The sequence below is a fragment of the Oncorhynchus mykiss genome, chromosome 4 (assembly GCF_057628025.1).
Source record: "Oncorhynchus mykiss isolate SJ-2025 chromosome 4, ASM5762802v1, whole genome shotgun sequence".
NCBI classification, from domain to species: Eukaryota; Metazoa; Chordata; class Actinopteri; order Salmoniformes; family Salmonidae; genus Oncorhynchus; species Oncorhynchus mykiss.
Window position 1 is genome coordinate 24930815 of NC_143025.1, and position 15068 is coordinate 24945882.

Sequence of the window (15068 nt, forward strand, 5' to 3'; positions counted from 1 at the left end):
CTTCCTGTATAATCAACGTCCAACAGCATTACTGCAGGGGGAGGATCATTGTTCCTGAGAAACTATCCCAGTCAGTTTTTTCCTGGATCACAGCACCCCACAAGACACAAAAAAAAGCTATGGGAGAGACGAGAGGAAACAAGACATTGACTAAATATATTTGATGGAGCCAAATGTTATCGAATAACCTATTTCAATCTGGTGGAGCTGTGGCACAAAAGAGATATACAGTTGATGTCGGAGGTTTACATACACCTTAGCCAAATACATTTAAACTCGGTTTTTCACAATTCCTGACATTTAATCCTAGTAAAAACTCCCCATAATAGGTCAGTTAGGATCAACACTATTTTAAGAATGTGAAATATCAGAATAATAGTAGAGAGAATGATTTATTTCAGCTTTTTATTTCTTTATTCACATTCCCAGTGGGTCAGAAGTTTACATACACTCAATTAGTATTTGGTGGCATTGCTTTAAAATTGGTTAACTTGGGTCAAACGTTTCAGGTAGCCTTCCACAAGCCTCCCAAAATAAGTTAGGAGGAATGGGCCAAAATTCACCCGACAGAGCTGGTCGGTATGTAGACCTCCTTGCTCGCACATGCCTTTTCAGTTCTGCCCACAAATCTTCTATGGGATTGAGGTCAGGGCTTTGTGATGGCCACTCCAATACCTTGACTTTGTTGTCCTTAAGCCATTTTGCCACAACTTTGGATGTTAGCTTGGGGTCATTATTGCCCATTTGGAAGACCCATTTATGACCAAGCTTTAACTTCCTGACTGATGTCTTGAGATGTTGCTTCAATATATCCACATCATTTTCTGCCTCATGATGCCATCTAGTTTGTGAAGTGCACGAGTCCCTCCTGCAGCAAAGCACCCCCACAACATGATGCTGCCACACCCGTGCTTCACGGTTGGGATGGTGTTTTTCGGCTTGCAAGCCTTCCTCTTTTTCCTCCAAACATAACAATGGTCATTATGGCCAGAAGGTTCTATTTTTGTTTCATCAGACCAGAGGACATTTCTCAAAAAAGTACGATCTTTGTCCCCATGTGCAGTCGCAAACCGTAGTCTGGCTTTTTTATGGCGGTTTTAGAGAAGTGGCTTCTTCCTTGTTGAGCGACCATTCAGGTTATTACTTGTTTTATTGTGGATATAGAAAACCAGTACAAAATTTCCTCCAGCATCTTCACAAGGTCCTTTGCTATTGTTCTGGTATTGATTTGCACCAAAGTACGTTCATCTCTAGGAGACAGAACGCGTCTCCTTCCTAAGCGGTATCACGGCTGCGTGGTCCCATGGTGTTGATACTTGCGTACTATTGTTTGTACAGATGAACGTGGTACCTTCTAGAGGTCGACCGATTATGATTTTTCAACGCGATACCGATTACTGGAGGACAAATAAAGCAGATACCGATTAGTCGGACGATTTTTAAAATGTATTTGTAATAATGACAATTACAACAATACTGAATGAATACTTACTTTAAGTTAATATAATACATCAATAAAATCAATTTAGCCTCAAATAAATAATGAAACATGTTCAATTTGGTTTAAATAATGCAAAAACAAAGTGTTGGAGAAGAAAGTAATATGTGCCATGTAAAAATGTGTGCCATGTAAAAAAGCTAACGTTTAAGTTTCTTGCTCAGAACATGAGAACATATGAAAGTTGGTGGTTCCTTTTAACACGAGACTTCAATATTCCAAGGTAAGAGGTTTTAGGTTGTAGTTAGTATTTATACTATTTCTCTATACCATTTGTATTTCATATACCTTTAACTATTGGATGTTCTTATAGGCACTATAGTATTGCCAGTGTAACAGTATAGCTTCCGTCCCCCTCTCCCCTACCTGGAATCGAACCAGGAACACATCGACAACAGCCACACCCGAAGCATCGTTACCCATCGCTCCACAAAAGCCACGGCCCTTGCAGCGCAAGGGGAATAACTACCCCAAATCTAAAAGCGAGTGACGTTTGAAACAGTATATGCACACACCCAGCTAACCATTTCACATTGGTTACACCAGCCATTTGGCTGATAGGCTTGAAGTCATAAACAGCGCTGTGCTTGCGAAGAGCTGCTGGCAAAACGCACGAAAGTGCTGTTTGAATGAATGATTACGGGCCTGCTGCTGCTCAGTCATACTGCTCTATCAAATCAGACTTAATTATAACATAATAACACACAGAAATACGAGCCTTTGGTCATTAATATGATCGAATCCGGAAACTATCATTTCGAAAACAAAACGTTTATTATTTCAGTGAAATACGGAACCGTTCGGTATTTTATCTAACGGGTGGCATCCCTAAGTCTAAATATTCTTGTTACATTCCACAACATTCAATGTTATGTCATAATTACGTAAAATTCTGGCAAATTAATTCGCAATAAGCCAGGCGGCTCAAAATGTTGCATATACACTGACACTGCGTGCAATGAACACAAGAGAAGTGAAACAATATCACCTGGTTAATATTGCCTGCTAACCTGGATTTCCTTTAGATAAATATGCAGTTTAAAAAAATATATACTTCTGTGTATTGATTTTAAGAAAGGTATTGATGTTTATGGTTAGGTACACATTGGAGCAACGACAGTCCTTTTTCGCGAATGCACACCGCATCGATTATATGCAACGCAGGACACCCTAGATAAACTAGTAATATTATCAACCATGTGTAATTATAACTAGTGATTATGATCGATTAAGTTTCATGCTAGCTAGCAACTTACCTTGGCTTCTTTCTGCATTCGCGTAACAGACGGGCTCCTCGTGAGGCAGGTGGTTAGAGCGTTGGACTAATTAACTGTAAGGTTGCAAGATTGAATCCCTGAGCTGACAAGGTAAAAATCTGTCGTTCTGCCCCTGAACAAGGCAGTTAAACCTCTTAGAACCACCCATCCCGGATCCGGTATATTTGTCATAAGCAATGCTGAATAGCATAGCACAACACTCAAATAATATTACTAGAAAAAAATTAATATTCATATTCAAATCACAAGTGAAATATAGCGAAACACAGCTTAGCCTTTTGTTAATCACCCTGTCATCTCAGATTTTGAAATTATGCTTTACAGCGAAAACCTGAGAAAAATCCAACCAGGAAGTGGGAAATCTGAGGTTTGTAGTTTTTCAAAGCTTGGCCTACCAAATACACAATGTCTATGGAGTCTAGTTGCACTTCCTACGGCTTACACTAGATGTCAACCGTCTTTAGAAACTTGTTTCAGGCTTCTGCTATAAAGGAGGGGGGAATGGGAGCTGAATGAGTCAGTGGTCTGGCAGAGTGTCTCAGGCTCGTGACGCGCGCTCCCGACAGAGTTAGCTCTCGTTCCAGTGCTTTTCTTCAGACATAGGAATGCTCCGGTTGGAACCTTATTGATGATTTATGTTAAAAACATCCTAAAGATTGATTCCATACATCGTTTCACAAGTTTCTACGACCTGTAAGTGAACTTCAGGTTTGTCTGGACGAAGTGCTCGCGTCTCATGAAGATGGATTACTGGTCTGAACACGCTAACAACAAGTGGCTATTTGGACATAAAGTCCATAATTTATGTAACAAATCAGTCATTTATTGTCGAACTGGGATTCCTGTGAGTGCCTTCTGATGAAGATCAAAGGCAAGTGAATATTTATAGTGTTATTTCTAACTTCTGTTGACTCCAACATGGCGGATATTTCTTTGGCTGGATTGGGCTCTGAGTGCTGTTCTCAGATTATGCTTTTCCGTAAAGTTTTTTTGAAATCTGACACAGCGGTTGCATTAAGGAGAAGTATATCTCTAATTCCATGTATAACAGTTGTATTTATCAACATTTATAATGAGTATTTCTGTAAATAGATGTGGCGCTCTGCACAATCATCGCATGTTTTAGAACTACTGAACGTAACGCGCCAATGTAAAGAGATTTTTTTTATATAAATATGCACTATCGAACAAAACATACATGTATTGTGTAACATGAAGTCCTATGAGTGTCATCTAATGAAGATCAAAGATTAGTGATTCTATCTATATTTGTGCTTTTTGTGACTCCTCTCTTTGGCTGGAAAAAATGGCTGTGTTTTTCTGTGACTTGGTGGTGACCTATCAATCGTTTATGGTGCTTTCGCTGTAAAGCATTTCTGAAATCAGACACTGTGGCTGGATTAATGAGACTTTTATCTTTAAAATGGTGTAAAATACTTGTATGCTTGAGGAATTTTAATTATGAGATTTTTGTTGTTTTGAATTTGGCGCCCTGCACTTTCACTGGCTGTTGGCGGGGTGAGACGCTAGCGTCCCACATATGCCAGAGAGGTTAACTGAGCGACTGCTGGAATGACCATGAGGATTCAGGCCTGGCTGTAGAGGATTACACCGACTTCCTGTGACGGTACACAGAGCTCGCTGAGATTACATTCCCATTGCTTCCATATGCAGGGTTTGGCCACCCAATCTGCCCAGCGCAAGGACAAGGCACAGTATCAAAAAGGCTTTTGATAGCATCTGAGTTAGCCCCTCTGTGACTCGCAACATTCTCTTTGAATGGGGCAAATGATCGCAGTCCATTGAGAGAGAAATGGGCCTTCTCTGTGGCTGAGCTCCTTGGTCTCACCCCCGCTGCTCAACACAGAGCATAGAGACAACCCTGGCAGCGCCACGAAGTGCCAGATTAATGCTGACTCTGGTGTGTGATTAAACCGGAGGGGAAGAAGAGGGAAGACAGAGAGGATTATACCGGGAAAAAGCAGTGCTCAATTTCAACTCCACTAAGATGATACAAAGAGAGAGAACGAGAGAGAGAAAGATAAAGCAGACAAGTAGAGAGGGAATGAAGATGAAGTATTTGAGCTGAGCTTTGGACACAGAGAGAACAGTCTTGGATGAGTGTGACGGTGGAAAGACTCAAGAGTAGCTGAGGTAGAAGGGTCCAAGTCATATGCCTGGATCTCTTGATAAGCACTGACAGAGCAGTCAGCCACAACACAGGCCAAGTCCTGAAACCCAATCAACACTAAACAGCAGTCCAATAGACCAGTCCCCCATATGGAAAACCAAAAGTACCCTCATAACATTCATACAGCAATCAGGGTGGGAAATTAACACTTGAACAAACACCAAATGCGGGTAGATTTTGGCATTGGCGGTAAGGTTGGGTGGTATTTTCATACCGTCCAAGCGGGTTTTGACACACAAAACAATTTAAGCAACAGTGAACTTGATTCAGGAGGGGATTGAATGTCTCTGCTGTAACCAAGAAGAATGATCTTGACATCTAGCCACTTAGCAAACCAAATGCATTGCTGTGGCCCTGAGCTGGATATAATTTGACACATATTACATTTATTTTTAGTTATACTTAACTTAGTTAGCTATAAGCAGTGGTGTTGCACCCGCGGCCCGACCCAAAAAACTATCCAAAGGCCAAAATGTAGAAGTTGGTCGAATTGACCAGAAAGGCTACCAAAGTACAACTTTGTCCTCATGTTTCTTGGCTAGTTAAATAGTTTTGTTCACATGCTAGGTTGTTTTTCAATATTAGTTAAGAGTTTACTGCAACGGTCTGCTGGTAGCGCAGACAGAGATGACCATCTCTGACAGACAAGGAGTTCTGTTACTACAGTAATGGCCCACCTCTTAAAGGGGTAGCTGAACATTTTTGTTTCACCTAATGACTCAAATATTTGGGGGTAAATTGTGCTCGACTGAGCATAGAACAGTTCAAAAACCTTAGTAATTTACTGTCCTTTCTTATCATGACAAGACTCAAAAAATTGAATTGTGCTCCTAAATGTATTTGTGTGCTACTAAATAACTTATGTACTCCTTGTAAAAAATGTCAGCGTTAGAGTCCTGAACTAATAATAATAAATAAGCCGTATCACTCAGCATTTTGTGGCAGGGCAGGCACTTTGTTGATTCTTGACGTTCAAGTTGTAGAACTGTTTCACTTTAGTTTCAAATAATTTCTTTTAAACATGGTTAAAAGACTTCAGTGACAAAAATGAAAGCATTGAGCAATATGCTAAATTACTTCTTACTAGTAATACATTTTTTGTCTTAGAAATATTACAAGGCATGCTCATCAGTTACTTGTGATTTATGGTGTAATAATGGCAAAAACATATTTTGGCTGGTAAAAAATCTGAGTGGCTGGTAGATTTTTGTATCTACCTGTCCCAGTGGCTAATGGACCAAAAAGTTAATTTCCCACCCTGTACAGCATGTTATATCTGAATCTTTTCTAAGTTTCACAAGCGAGTGAAGAGACAGTAAATAACTTGCCATTCTGTAGTGTAAACAAACTCAGTAACATGATATACCGGTAGGTGTGTGAGTATCAGAGCGCACGTGGGAGGTTTCGTCAGCATCTGCAACCGCAGCAGCAATGAGTCGACTCAAATCACTTCCTTTCCTTTGCTTAATCCTGTGTTTAATGAGAGCAGAATGAGATATACTGGGAAGGACAGGGTCTGGGCATTGTTAATGCAGTCAAAAATAACCAGGATTAAAATGCTGCCTTTTGTCTCCAGCCTTGTGCTTTCACCAGTCAAGCACATGGAGAGAGAGAGGATGGATGAATAATTCATGAAGCAACCAATCCAGAATATTCACACACACCCCACTGCCATAATAAAAATGCTTTATTGAATGCAAAAGCATACACACCCTCTTAAACATGCAAATTAACACAACTGCCCTGCATCTATATGACTGAAAATTATGAGACCGAGCTCCTTCTAGTGGCTGAAGGATGCAACTCTGGGTGACATGCAAGGTAGGGGGTGGATAAAGGGGGAGGCGAATAGCCTAGTGGTTAGAGCGTTGGACTAGTAACCGAAAGGTTGCAAGATTGAACCCCCGAGCTGACATGGTCAAAATCTGTCGTTCTGCCCCTGAACAAAACACTTAACCAACTGTTCCTAGGCCATCATTGAAAATGCGAATTTGTTCTTAACTTGCCTAGTTAAATAAAGGGGAAAGGGGATACCTAGTTCATTATTAAACTGAAAGTCAACAAGATACATTATTACATTAAGTTTAAATTAGTTAAAATCTCACAGGCGCCTCCAAAACTCTATTTTCAGTACGGTGTGACTTATTTGGGTTGTTGGGGCCTTTGCAGATATAGAAAAGTGGATTTGACTAATCCAATTTGATCCCTAATGCAAATCAGCTTAAATGTATCAGGGGTCATGGGCATGGGCAAATGTTGTTAAATACAGTGCATTCGCAAAGTATTCAGACCCCTTGGCTTTCTCCACGTTTTGTTACAATTACAGCTTTATTTACAAATGGATTGAATTGCCCCCCCCCAATCTACACACAATACCCAGTAATGACAAAGCAAAAACAGGTTTTTGGAATTTGCAAATGTATAATTTTTTGGGCTGAAATATTACTTTTACAAAACTATTCAGACCCTTGACTCTGTACTTTGTTGAAGCACCTTTGGCAGCGATTACAGCGTCGAGTCTTCTTGGGTATGATGCTACAAGCTTGGCACACCTGTATTTGGGGAGTTTCTCCTATTCTCTGCAGATCCTCTGTAGCTCTGGATCGGGAGTGTCACTGCACAGCTATTTCCAGGCTTCTCCAGAGATGTTCAATCGGATTCAAGTCTGGGCTCTGGCTGGGCCACTCAAGTACATTCAGAGACTTGTCTCGAAGCCACTCCTGCTTTGTCTTGGCTGTGTGCCTGGGGTCGCTGTCCTGTTGGAAGGTGACCCTTCGCCCCCAGTCTGAGGCCCTGAGCGCTCTGGAGAAGGTTTTCATCAAGGATTTTTGTACTTTGCTCTGTTCATCTTCCCTCGATCCTGACTAGTCTCCCAGTCCCTGCCTCTGAAAAACATCCCCACAGCATGCGGCTGCCACCACCATGCTTCACCGTAGGGATGGTGCAAGGTTTCATCCAGAAGTGACGCTTGGTATTCAGGCCAAAAACAAAGAGTTCAATCTTGGTTTCATCAGACCACAAAATTTTGTTTCTCATGGTCCGAGAGTCCTTTAGGTGCCCTTTAGCAAACTCCAAGCGGGCTGTCATGTGCTTTTTAGTGAGGAGTGGCTTCAGTCTGGCCACTCTACCATAAAGGCCTGATTGGTAGAGTGATGCAGAGATGGTTGCCCTTCTGGAAGGTTCTCCCGTCTCCACAGAGGAACTCTGGAGCTCTGTCAGAGTGACCATCGGGTTCTTGGTCACCTCCCTGACCAAGGCTCTTCTCCCCCGAATGCGCAGTTTGGCTGGGCGGCCAGCTCTAGGAAGGGTCTTGGCGGTTCCAAACATCTTCCATTTAAGAATGATGGAGGTCACTGTGTTCTTGGGGATCTTCAATGCTGCAGAAATGTTTTGGTACCATTCCCTAGATCTGTGCCTCAACACAATCCTGTCTCGGAACTCAACAGGCAATTCCTTCGACCTCATGGCTTGGTTTTTGCACTGACGTGCACTGTCAACTGTGGGACCTTACATAGACAGGCGTGTGCCTTTCCAAATCATGTCCAATCAATTGAATTTACCACAGGTGGACTCCAATCAAGTTGTAGCATGATCAATGGAAACAGGATGCACCTGAGATCAATTTCAAGTCTCATAGCAAAGGGTCTGAATACTTAATTCTAAAAACCTGTTTTCGCTTTGTCATTACGGGGTATTGTGTGTAGATTGATGAGGGGGAAAAAAACAACTAAATCCATTTTAGAATAAGGCTGGAAGTAATAAAATGTGGAAAAGGTCAAGAGGTCTGAATACTTCACAAATGCACTGTACATGTGGCCCATTTGCTAATCAAGTATATGAAACCTGCTCTCGACCTGGACCTGCTGAACGGTTTATGGGCTTGATAGCCAAATCACCACTTCTGTGAATTCTGCAAAAGAGCGAGAGCCCAAAGCAAAGCCAAATAAGAGGCCATATTCCACACAAGCGCCATAAAAGTTCACTTGATCAGAAGAGCATTACGCTGAGTGAGCACTCTAAAGTCATGTGGTTAGGGGGAATGAAAGCCTTCTTGAGCTTCATATTGCCCTATCACAAAGATACCATTACCTTCAGCTTCAAATTGCAACATAGGCTTTGGTTTTCATAACGCTGCAAAAAAACTTCTTGTAAGGGCCGGAGACAATGAATAAATAATAAAGCAATACCAAAATGGCATTGTGGGCCAACAGGGACAAGCTGAGTCAACTTGCCTGTGGGGGAACGGGAGATGCAGAGGCCATTGATTCAGAAGAACTTGTGTCCGTCCCCACAGTGAATCACTTCCTTCAGGCAAAAATACATGTACGTGTACTACACACAAACCTCAAAAGGGTCACAGATTGAGGCATCCATCTCAAGTAGCCACGGTATCAAACGGAACATGATGTCATTGTACTTTCATTTGGGGAAACAATTGGCCTAGGCCTTTTACAACTGACAAACCATACAAAGGACTAACTGTTCAACAACAACAACCCCAAAATGGCTAAAAGGAGGGCAATTCCACAATACCAGAATGATGCAGAATTAATACAAAGTTAAACTTTACAACTCTATGCACAAGGAGTACTTAATGTGTTTGTTTTCTGTGGTAATTTACTAGAAGAACAGTGGAAATGCAAAGATTGCTAACATAATGACAGCACAGAAAGACAGTTTGTCTTACATTTTAAAGTAAAATAAAATCTGGAGTCTAAGCATCACCATGGAATTACCCAGGAAGAACCGCCAAATCATCTTGTGGACTAAAGAAAAGGAGGAAATGGGCTTTGTTGCAAAATAATAACTTCCTTAGAATCAGCCATGGTGACATAACTCAGCCAGATGTGAAGGGATCAAATCCTATGAATAGACAAAACCATGTTCGACAGATAGTGCTGACTTTACTCCCATGGCCCAATGGTTTCACAAGACAATACTTTTACCCAACAGTAGCACTACAAGGATAGAACTGCATCATATAGCCTAGGCTTAAATTAGAATTGCTCCTGCTCGGTCAAGGAGAGAGTTGCACAGACAAATGCTTTCATACATCCATTATATTGTGAGGGTTTACAAGGTAATAGCCTTTCAACACTTGGCTATGCATCCAGTTATAAAAAGGACACTTGGACATTTGAAAGTACAGACAGTGTGCACTTTGCAGGTTTGCGTTTCCAGTTGAAGAGGTTCATTGTGGAGATGTGACAGGTCTCGCTTTGCCCCTGTGCAGAGAGCTGAAAAAACAACTACTAGACGAGCCTTACACTCTCGCCATTCCCATCACATCTGATTCCATGCAAGACTGACTGACCTTCCCTTGGGTAAAGCAAAGCTCAACGGAAGCAGTAGAGACTGGATAGTTGTTGCAATTGTAGATGGATATACAGTATCTTCGTCAGACACAGAATAATAACATTTTCAACTTCTGTAACAATGCATCCCTAAATGGTCTTACAGAACTCAATAACATATACATAACGGCAATTACTTCTACAGTACCTCAAAGCAGGACTTCGCTGACTAAATGTAATAATAGTTTCACCATATGAAGATCCTTACTGATAGCCTTGACTAAATCCTGAGTGCCATTGACACATTGCAGGCCTAGATAGAGGCATAATGACTGTACGTACAGTACCAGTCAAAAGTTGACACCTATTAATTCACGGGTTTTATCTTTATATTTTCTACATTGTAGAATAATAGTGAAGAAATCAAAACTACGAAATAACATATGGAATCATGTAGTCACCAAAAAAGTATTAAACAAATCAAAATATATTTTATATTTGAGAATCTTCAAAGTAGCCACCCTTTGCCTTGATGACAGCTTTGCACACTCTTGGCATTCTCTCAACCAGCTTCATGAGGTAGTCACCTGGAATGCATTTCAGTTAACAGGTGTGCCCATTACCCCTGCCCAAATAAATGCTTCAGAGTTCAATTAACAGGCACATCTCAACATGAACTGTTCAGAGGAGACTGCGTGAATCTGGCCTTCATGGTTGAATTGCTGCAAAGCGAAACACCATCCCATCTGGTTTGCGCTTAGTGGGACTATCATTTGTTTTTCAACAGGACAATGACCCAACACACCTTCAGGCTGTGTAAGGGCTATTTGCCCAAGGAGAGTGACAGACTGTTGCATCAGATGACCTGGCCTCCACAATCACCTGACTTCAACCCATTTGAGATGTTTTGGGATGAGTTAGACCGCTGAGTGAAGGAAAAGCAGCCAACAAATGCTCTGCATATGTGGAAACTCCTTCAAGACTGTTGGAAAAGCATTCCAGGTGAAGCTGGTTTAGAGAATGCCAAGAGTGTGCAAAGCTGTCAAGGCAAATGGTGGCTACTTTGAATAATCTAAAATATATTCGGATTTACATGATTCCATGTGTGTTATTTCATAGTTTTGATGCCTTCACTATTGTTCTCCAATGTAGAAAATAGTACAAATTAATCAAGACGCTAGAATCAGTATGTCCAAACTTTTGACTGGTACTGTATATCAATCCAGTTTGACCCTCCTTGAACACCAATGTGAGTTTGCCACTGGGGCACTACTACTACATCACAAGGTTGAGCACAGTGAGTCTTTTAGTACCTTAATTACAATCTATGAAATAGAGTATCCTCAAGGAATATGTTGGATTATAGTTTGTTACACAAACATAATTCAAAGTTATTTTGCACACCAATTTTCTGTTGAGTGGGCTATGTTGTAAAAGACCATACTTGAAAATCACTCCAGGCTGAAATGTGGCATTGTTGTGGCTGCCATAGTGAGTTAATGGAGTGGAATTGCCACTGCATCCCGGGTGGCAGAGATCATCGTTTAACAAGCATCTCGGACTCGGAGTCCAGGTCGCCATAGACGTGAACGGTCCTTTTTGTTCCCTGCAGCTGTGCAGTACCGAAACGTGTGTGTCCCCCCCCCCATCCCTCTCTGTTGTCTCAGAATAACGAAACACAATCCACGTTCGTACTAGCGCTGACTAGCTACACTTACCTAGAAATCAAGAAAACTAGCAAACACAAGCTGACTAACGGTACACCTAGAGCTGTCACTGATGATAGCAAGTTATTGTATTTCCGCTACGATGTCGTAGTCAGGCACCGAGTTGACTAGCAGTGAACTAGTTAGCACATTAGCTAACTAGCTAGCAAACACCCGCTAAATAAATCAGTTTGACTAACTAGCTGCCGTTATTACTTGACATACCAGTTGATAAAATAAACAATTTTATAATACTATGTGTCTTTTCCTACCTGAATGCTGGGTGAATATATTAATTGCTGGGTCCGGCACGTTAACGGCAGCAACCCTGCCTGGTGCCGTTCCGGTACTGCTGACTTCCCGGGGTCTCCTCCCTGCACTTCCCCTGTTCCCCTTGCCCGGGTGTTGTTGCGGTGGTGGCGGTTGGAGTCCTGTTGAAGCCCCCTCACCGACGCGGCCTACCTGTTGTCCCATCCCCGCAGTTCGGTGTAAAGAAGTTCGGGACGAAGCTAGCCAATCCTGCACACTCCTGGTTCACATCCCCCAACTGTGGAGCGGCCTGTTCCGAATAGTCTTCCTCGACACCCTTTTATCCACCCGACGTCCTAGCTAGCTAGCTTATCTCGCTAACGTTAGCTCGATAGCTAGTATCGGTGAAACCCACCCACCTTGTCTCAAACAATAAAGCAAAAGTCACTGAAACTCTCTGCCAACGGTACGTGGGATCTCGAGGCAGGAATGTTCAGTCCCCCACGTCCGAGTTTCTGCGAAATATGGACCCTTCAGGGTTGTTTCGCCGTGCTCCAGGCACTGCGCGCCCCTTCTGCAGCCGCCATCTTTACCGCAGAATAGAGTTTACTATTTAGGAAGAGGATTTCACCACACTCCCCAGGTCACATTGATCCATTACAAGTCCCCAACGTTACAAGGACCTCAGAGCCACTAGATGACGGACAGCCCGAGGACCAACCAATGATTATATACATCATTGATCCTCCACCCTATTGGAGAATGAGATTCCCTGGACCAACTATTACCATGGCACCCAGCATGATTGCATTGTTCATATAATAATGTGTGAATGTATGTGTGAAATAAGACCTGTGGAAAAACGAAATGTATATTGTTCAACGTTTAACATAAAGTATAGAAATATTGTCATAACATTGATCTACTGTTATTTGTGTTATAGCTATTTATCCCACAAAAACACATTTAAAAAGACAGCCAATGGCTATTTTCTTTTGGCAGCGACAGACAATATTCTTACTGTGTTTATGCCATCACCCCTGACAATGACACAGTTTATGCTTCATAAACTTTTGAAATTAAAAATACAGAAGTCACAATTCTAACCCAGGATTTTGTGACAAAGACCAACAATAGACTCTTTCTCAAAGATTCATAGCTTAGTTTTGAAGCGGGCACCACCTGACAAACAATACCTAATGCACTGTAATGGTAATAACATCAAGCATATCTCAGAACACCCATTTTCACAGAAATGTTTTAAACACCATAACTCCATAAATTGATCTCAAGAAAAATAGAGGAATGTTAAAAAAAATATAGATATCTGAACAAAAGTTTCACTCTGGAGTAAAACAAAAAGTAATGTTCTAAATTATCAGAAGACATCACGAGAAGCTCAAAGGTTGTCTCAAATAAATTTTAAAAGACTGAAATAGTAAAACAAATAGTAATTTGTAGTAAACAGCACAGAAATGTCCCCCAATTGAAATTACAGCCAGGCTAAAGTAGCCTTGCAATAAAATCTCTCAATATGATACATATCAATGTACATTTTCCTCAGATAACACACAATTGTAAGCGGTTCAGTTTAAATAATTACTTATCTACTGAGTAAAATGGAAAATTGTGGATCATTTGGGATTATCAATTGACAATGTATTGTCAGTGTGGGAATTTTGACATTTTACATTTCAGCGCCATCTGCTGGATGAGATTACAAATGTAAATCTCCATAAATCTTAAATGCCCGAGAGAAAAATAAACAGTTGATTCGTAGTGTTCGTACTCCGTGACTTTTTCCTCTTTTTTTACGTTACAGCCTTATTCTAAAATTAACGAAATAAAACAATTTCGTCATCAATCTGCACACAATACCCCATAATGACAAAGCAAAACCGTTTTTTTTTATACATTTTTGCAAAAGTATTACAAATCAAAACAGAAATACCTTATTTACATAAGTATTCAGATCCTTTGCTATGAGACTCGAAATTGAGCTCAGGTGCATACTGTTTCCAATGATCATTCTTGAAATGTTTCTTCAACTTGGAGTCCACCTGTGATATGTTCAATTGATTGGACATGTAATTTTTTATATTTTTTGGATATGATTTGGAAAGGCACACACCTATCTATATAAGGTCCCACAGTCCCACTTTGACAGTGCCTGTCAAAGCAAAAACCAAGCCATGAGGTCGAAGGAATTGTCCGTGGAGCTCCAGATCTGGGGAAGGGTACCAAAAAATATCTGAGCATTGAAGGTCTCCAAGAACACAACAGCTCCATCATTCTTAAATGGAAGAAGTTTGGAACCACGAAGACTCTTCCTGGAGCTGACTGCCCGGCCAAACTGAGCAATCAGGGGAAAAAGGCCTTGGTCAGGGAGGTGACCAAGAACCCGATGTTCACTCTGACAGAGCTTCAGAGTTCCTCTGTGGAAATGGGAGAACCTTCCAGAAGGACAGCAATCTCTGCAGCATTCCACCAATCAGGCCTTTACGGTAGATTGTAACATCCGGCTGCAACAACAGTTTCCACCAATTCAAGCTCAGGTGTGGAATGAATTACTGATTTGTATAGAATCACTTTAAATATTGCTTTTGAATAAATATGCATTCTTTATTAGCATTAAATTAATCTGATCATGACCATAAGGCTTCACATCTGACAAAACATTCATTCATAGTAACATTCATAGTAGTCCTACCAGTAATAACATTGCAAACAAAGCTACATTTTGTTGAATAATCCCTCAACATGATTGAAAACACCCTGGGGACCAGTAGACAGAAAATACAGAGACTGAACATAAAACATTCACAAACATTCTCTAACTAGATTATTTGCTAA

At 41.2% G+C, this 15068-nt stretch overlaps 1 protein-coding gene across 1 annotated transcript in view; it reads right to left on the reverse strand.

Moving 5' to 3' along the window:
* Positions 1-13124, reverse strand: part of LOC110521572 (tyrosine-protein kinase ABL2) — a 34813-nt gene extending 21689 nt beyond the window's left edge. The window contains exon 1 of the mRNA XM_021599205.3: positions 12239-13124. Coding sequence (XP_021454880.3) covers positions 12239-12440 — 202 coding nt within the window. The 5' untranslated portion in view covers positions 12441-13124. The remainder of the gene's footprint in view (positions 1-12238) is intronic.
* Between the last annotated feature and the right edge of the window lie 1944 nt (positions 13125-15068).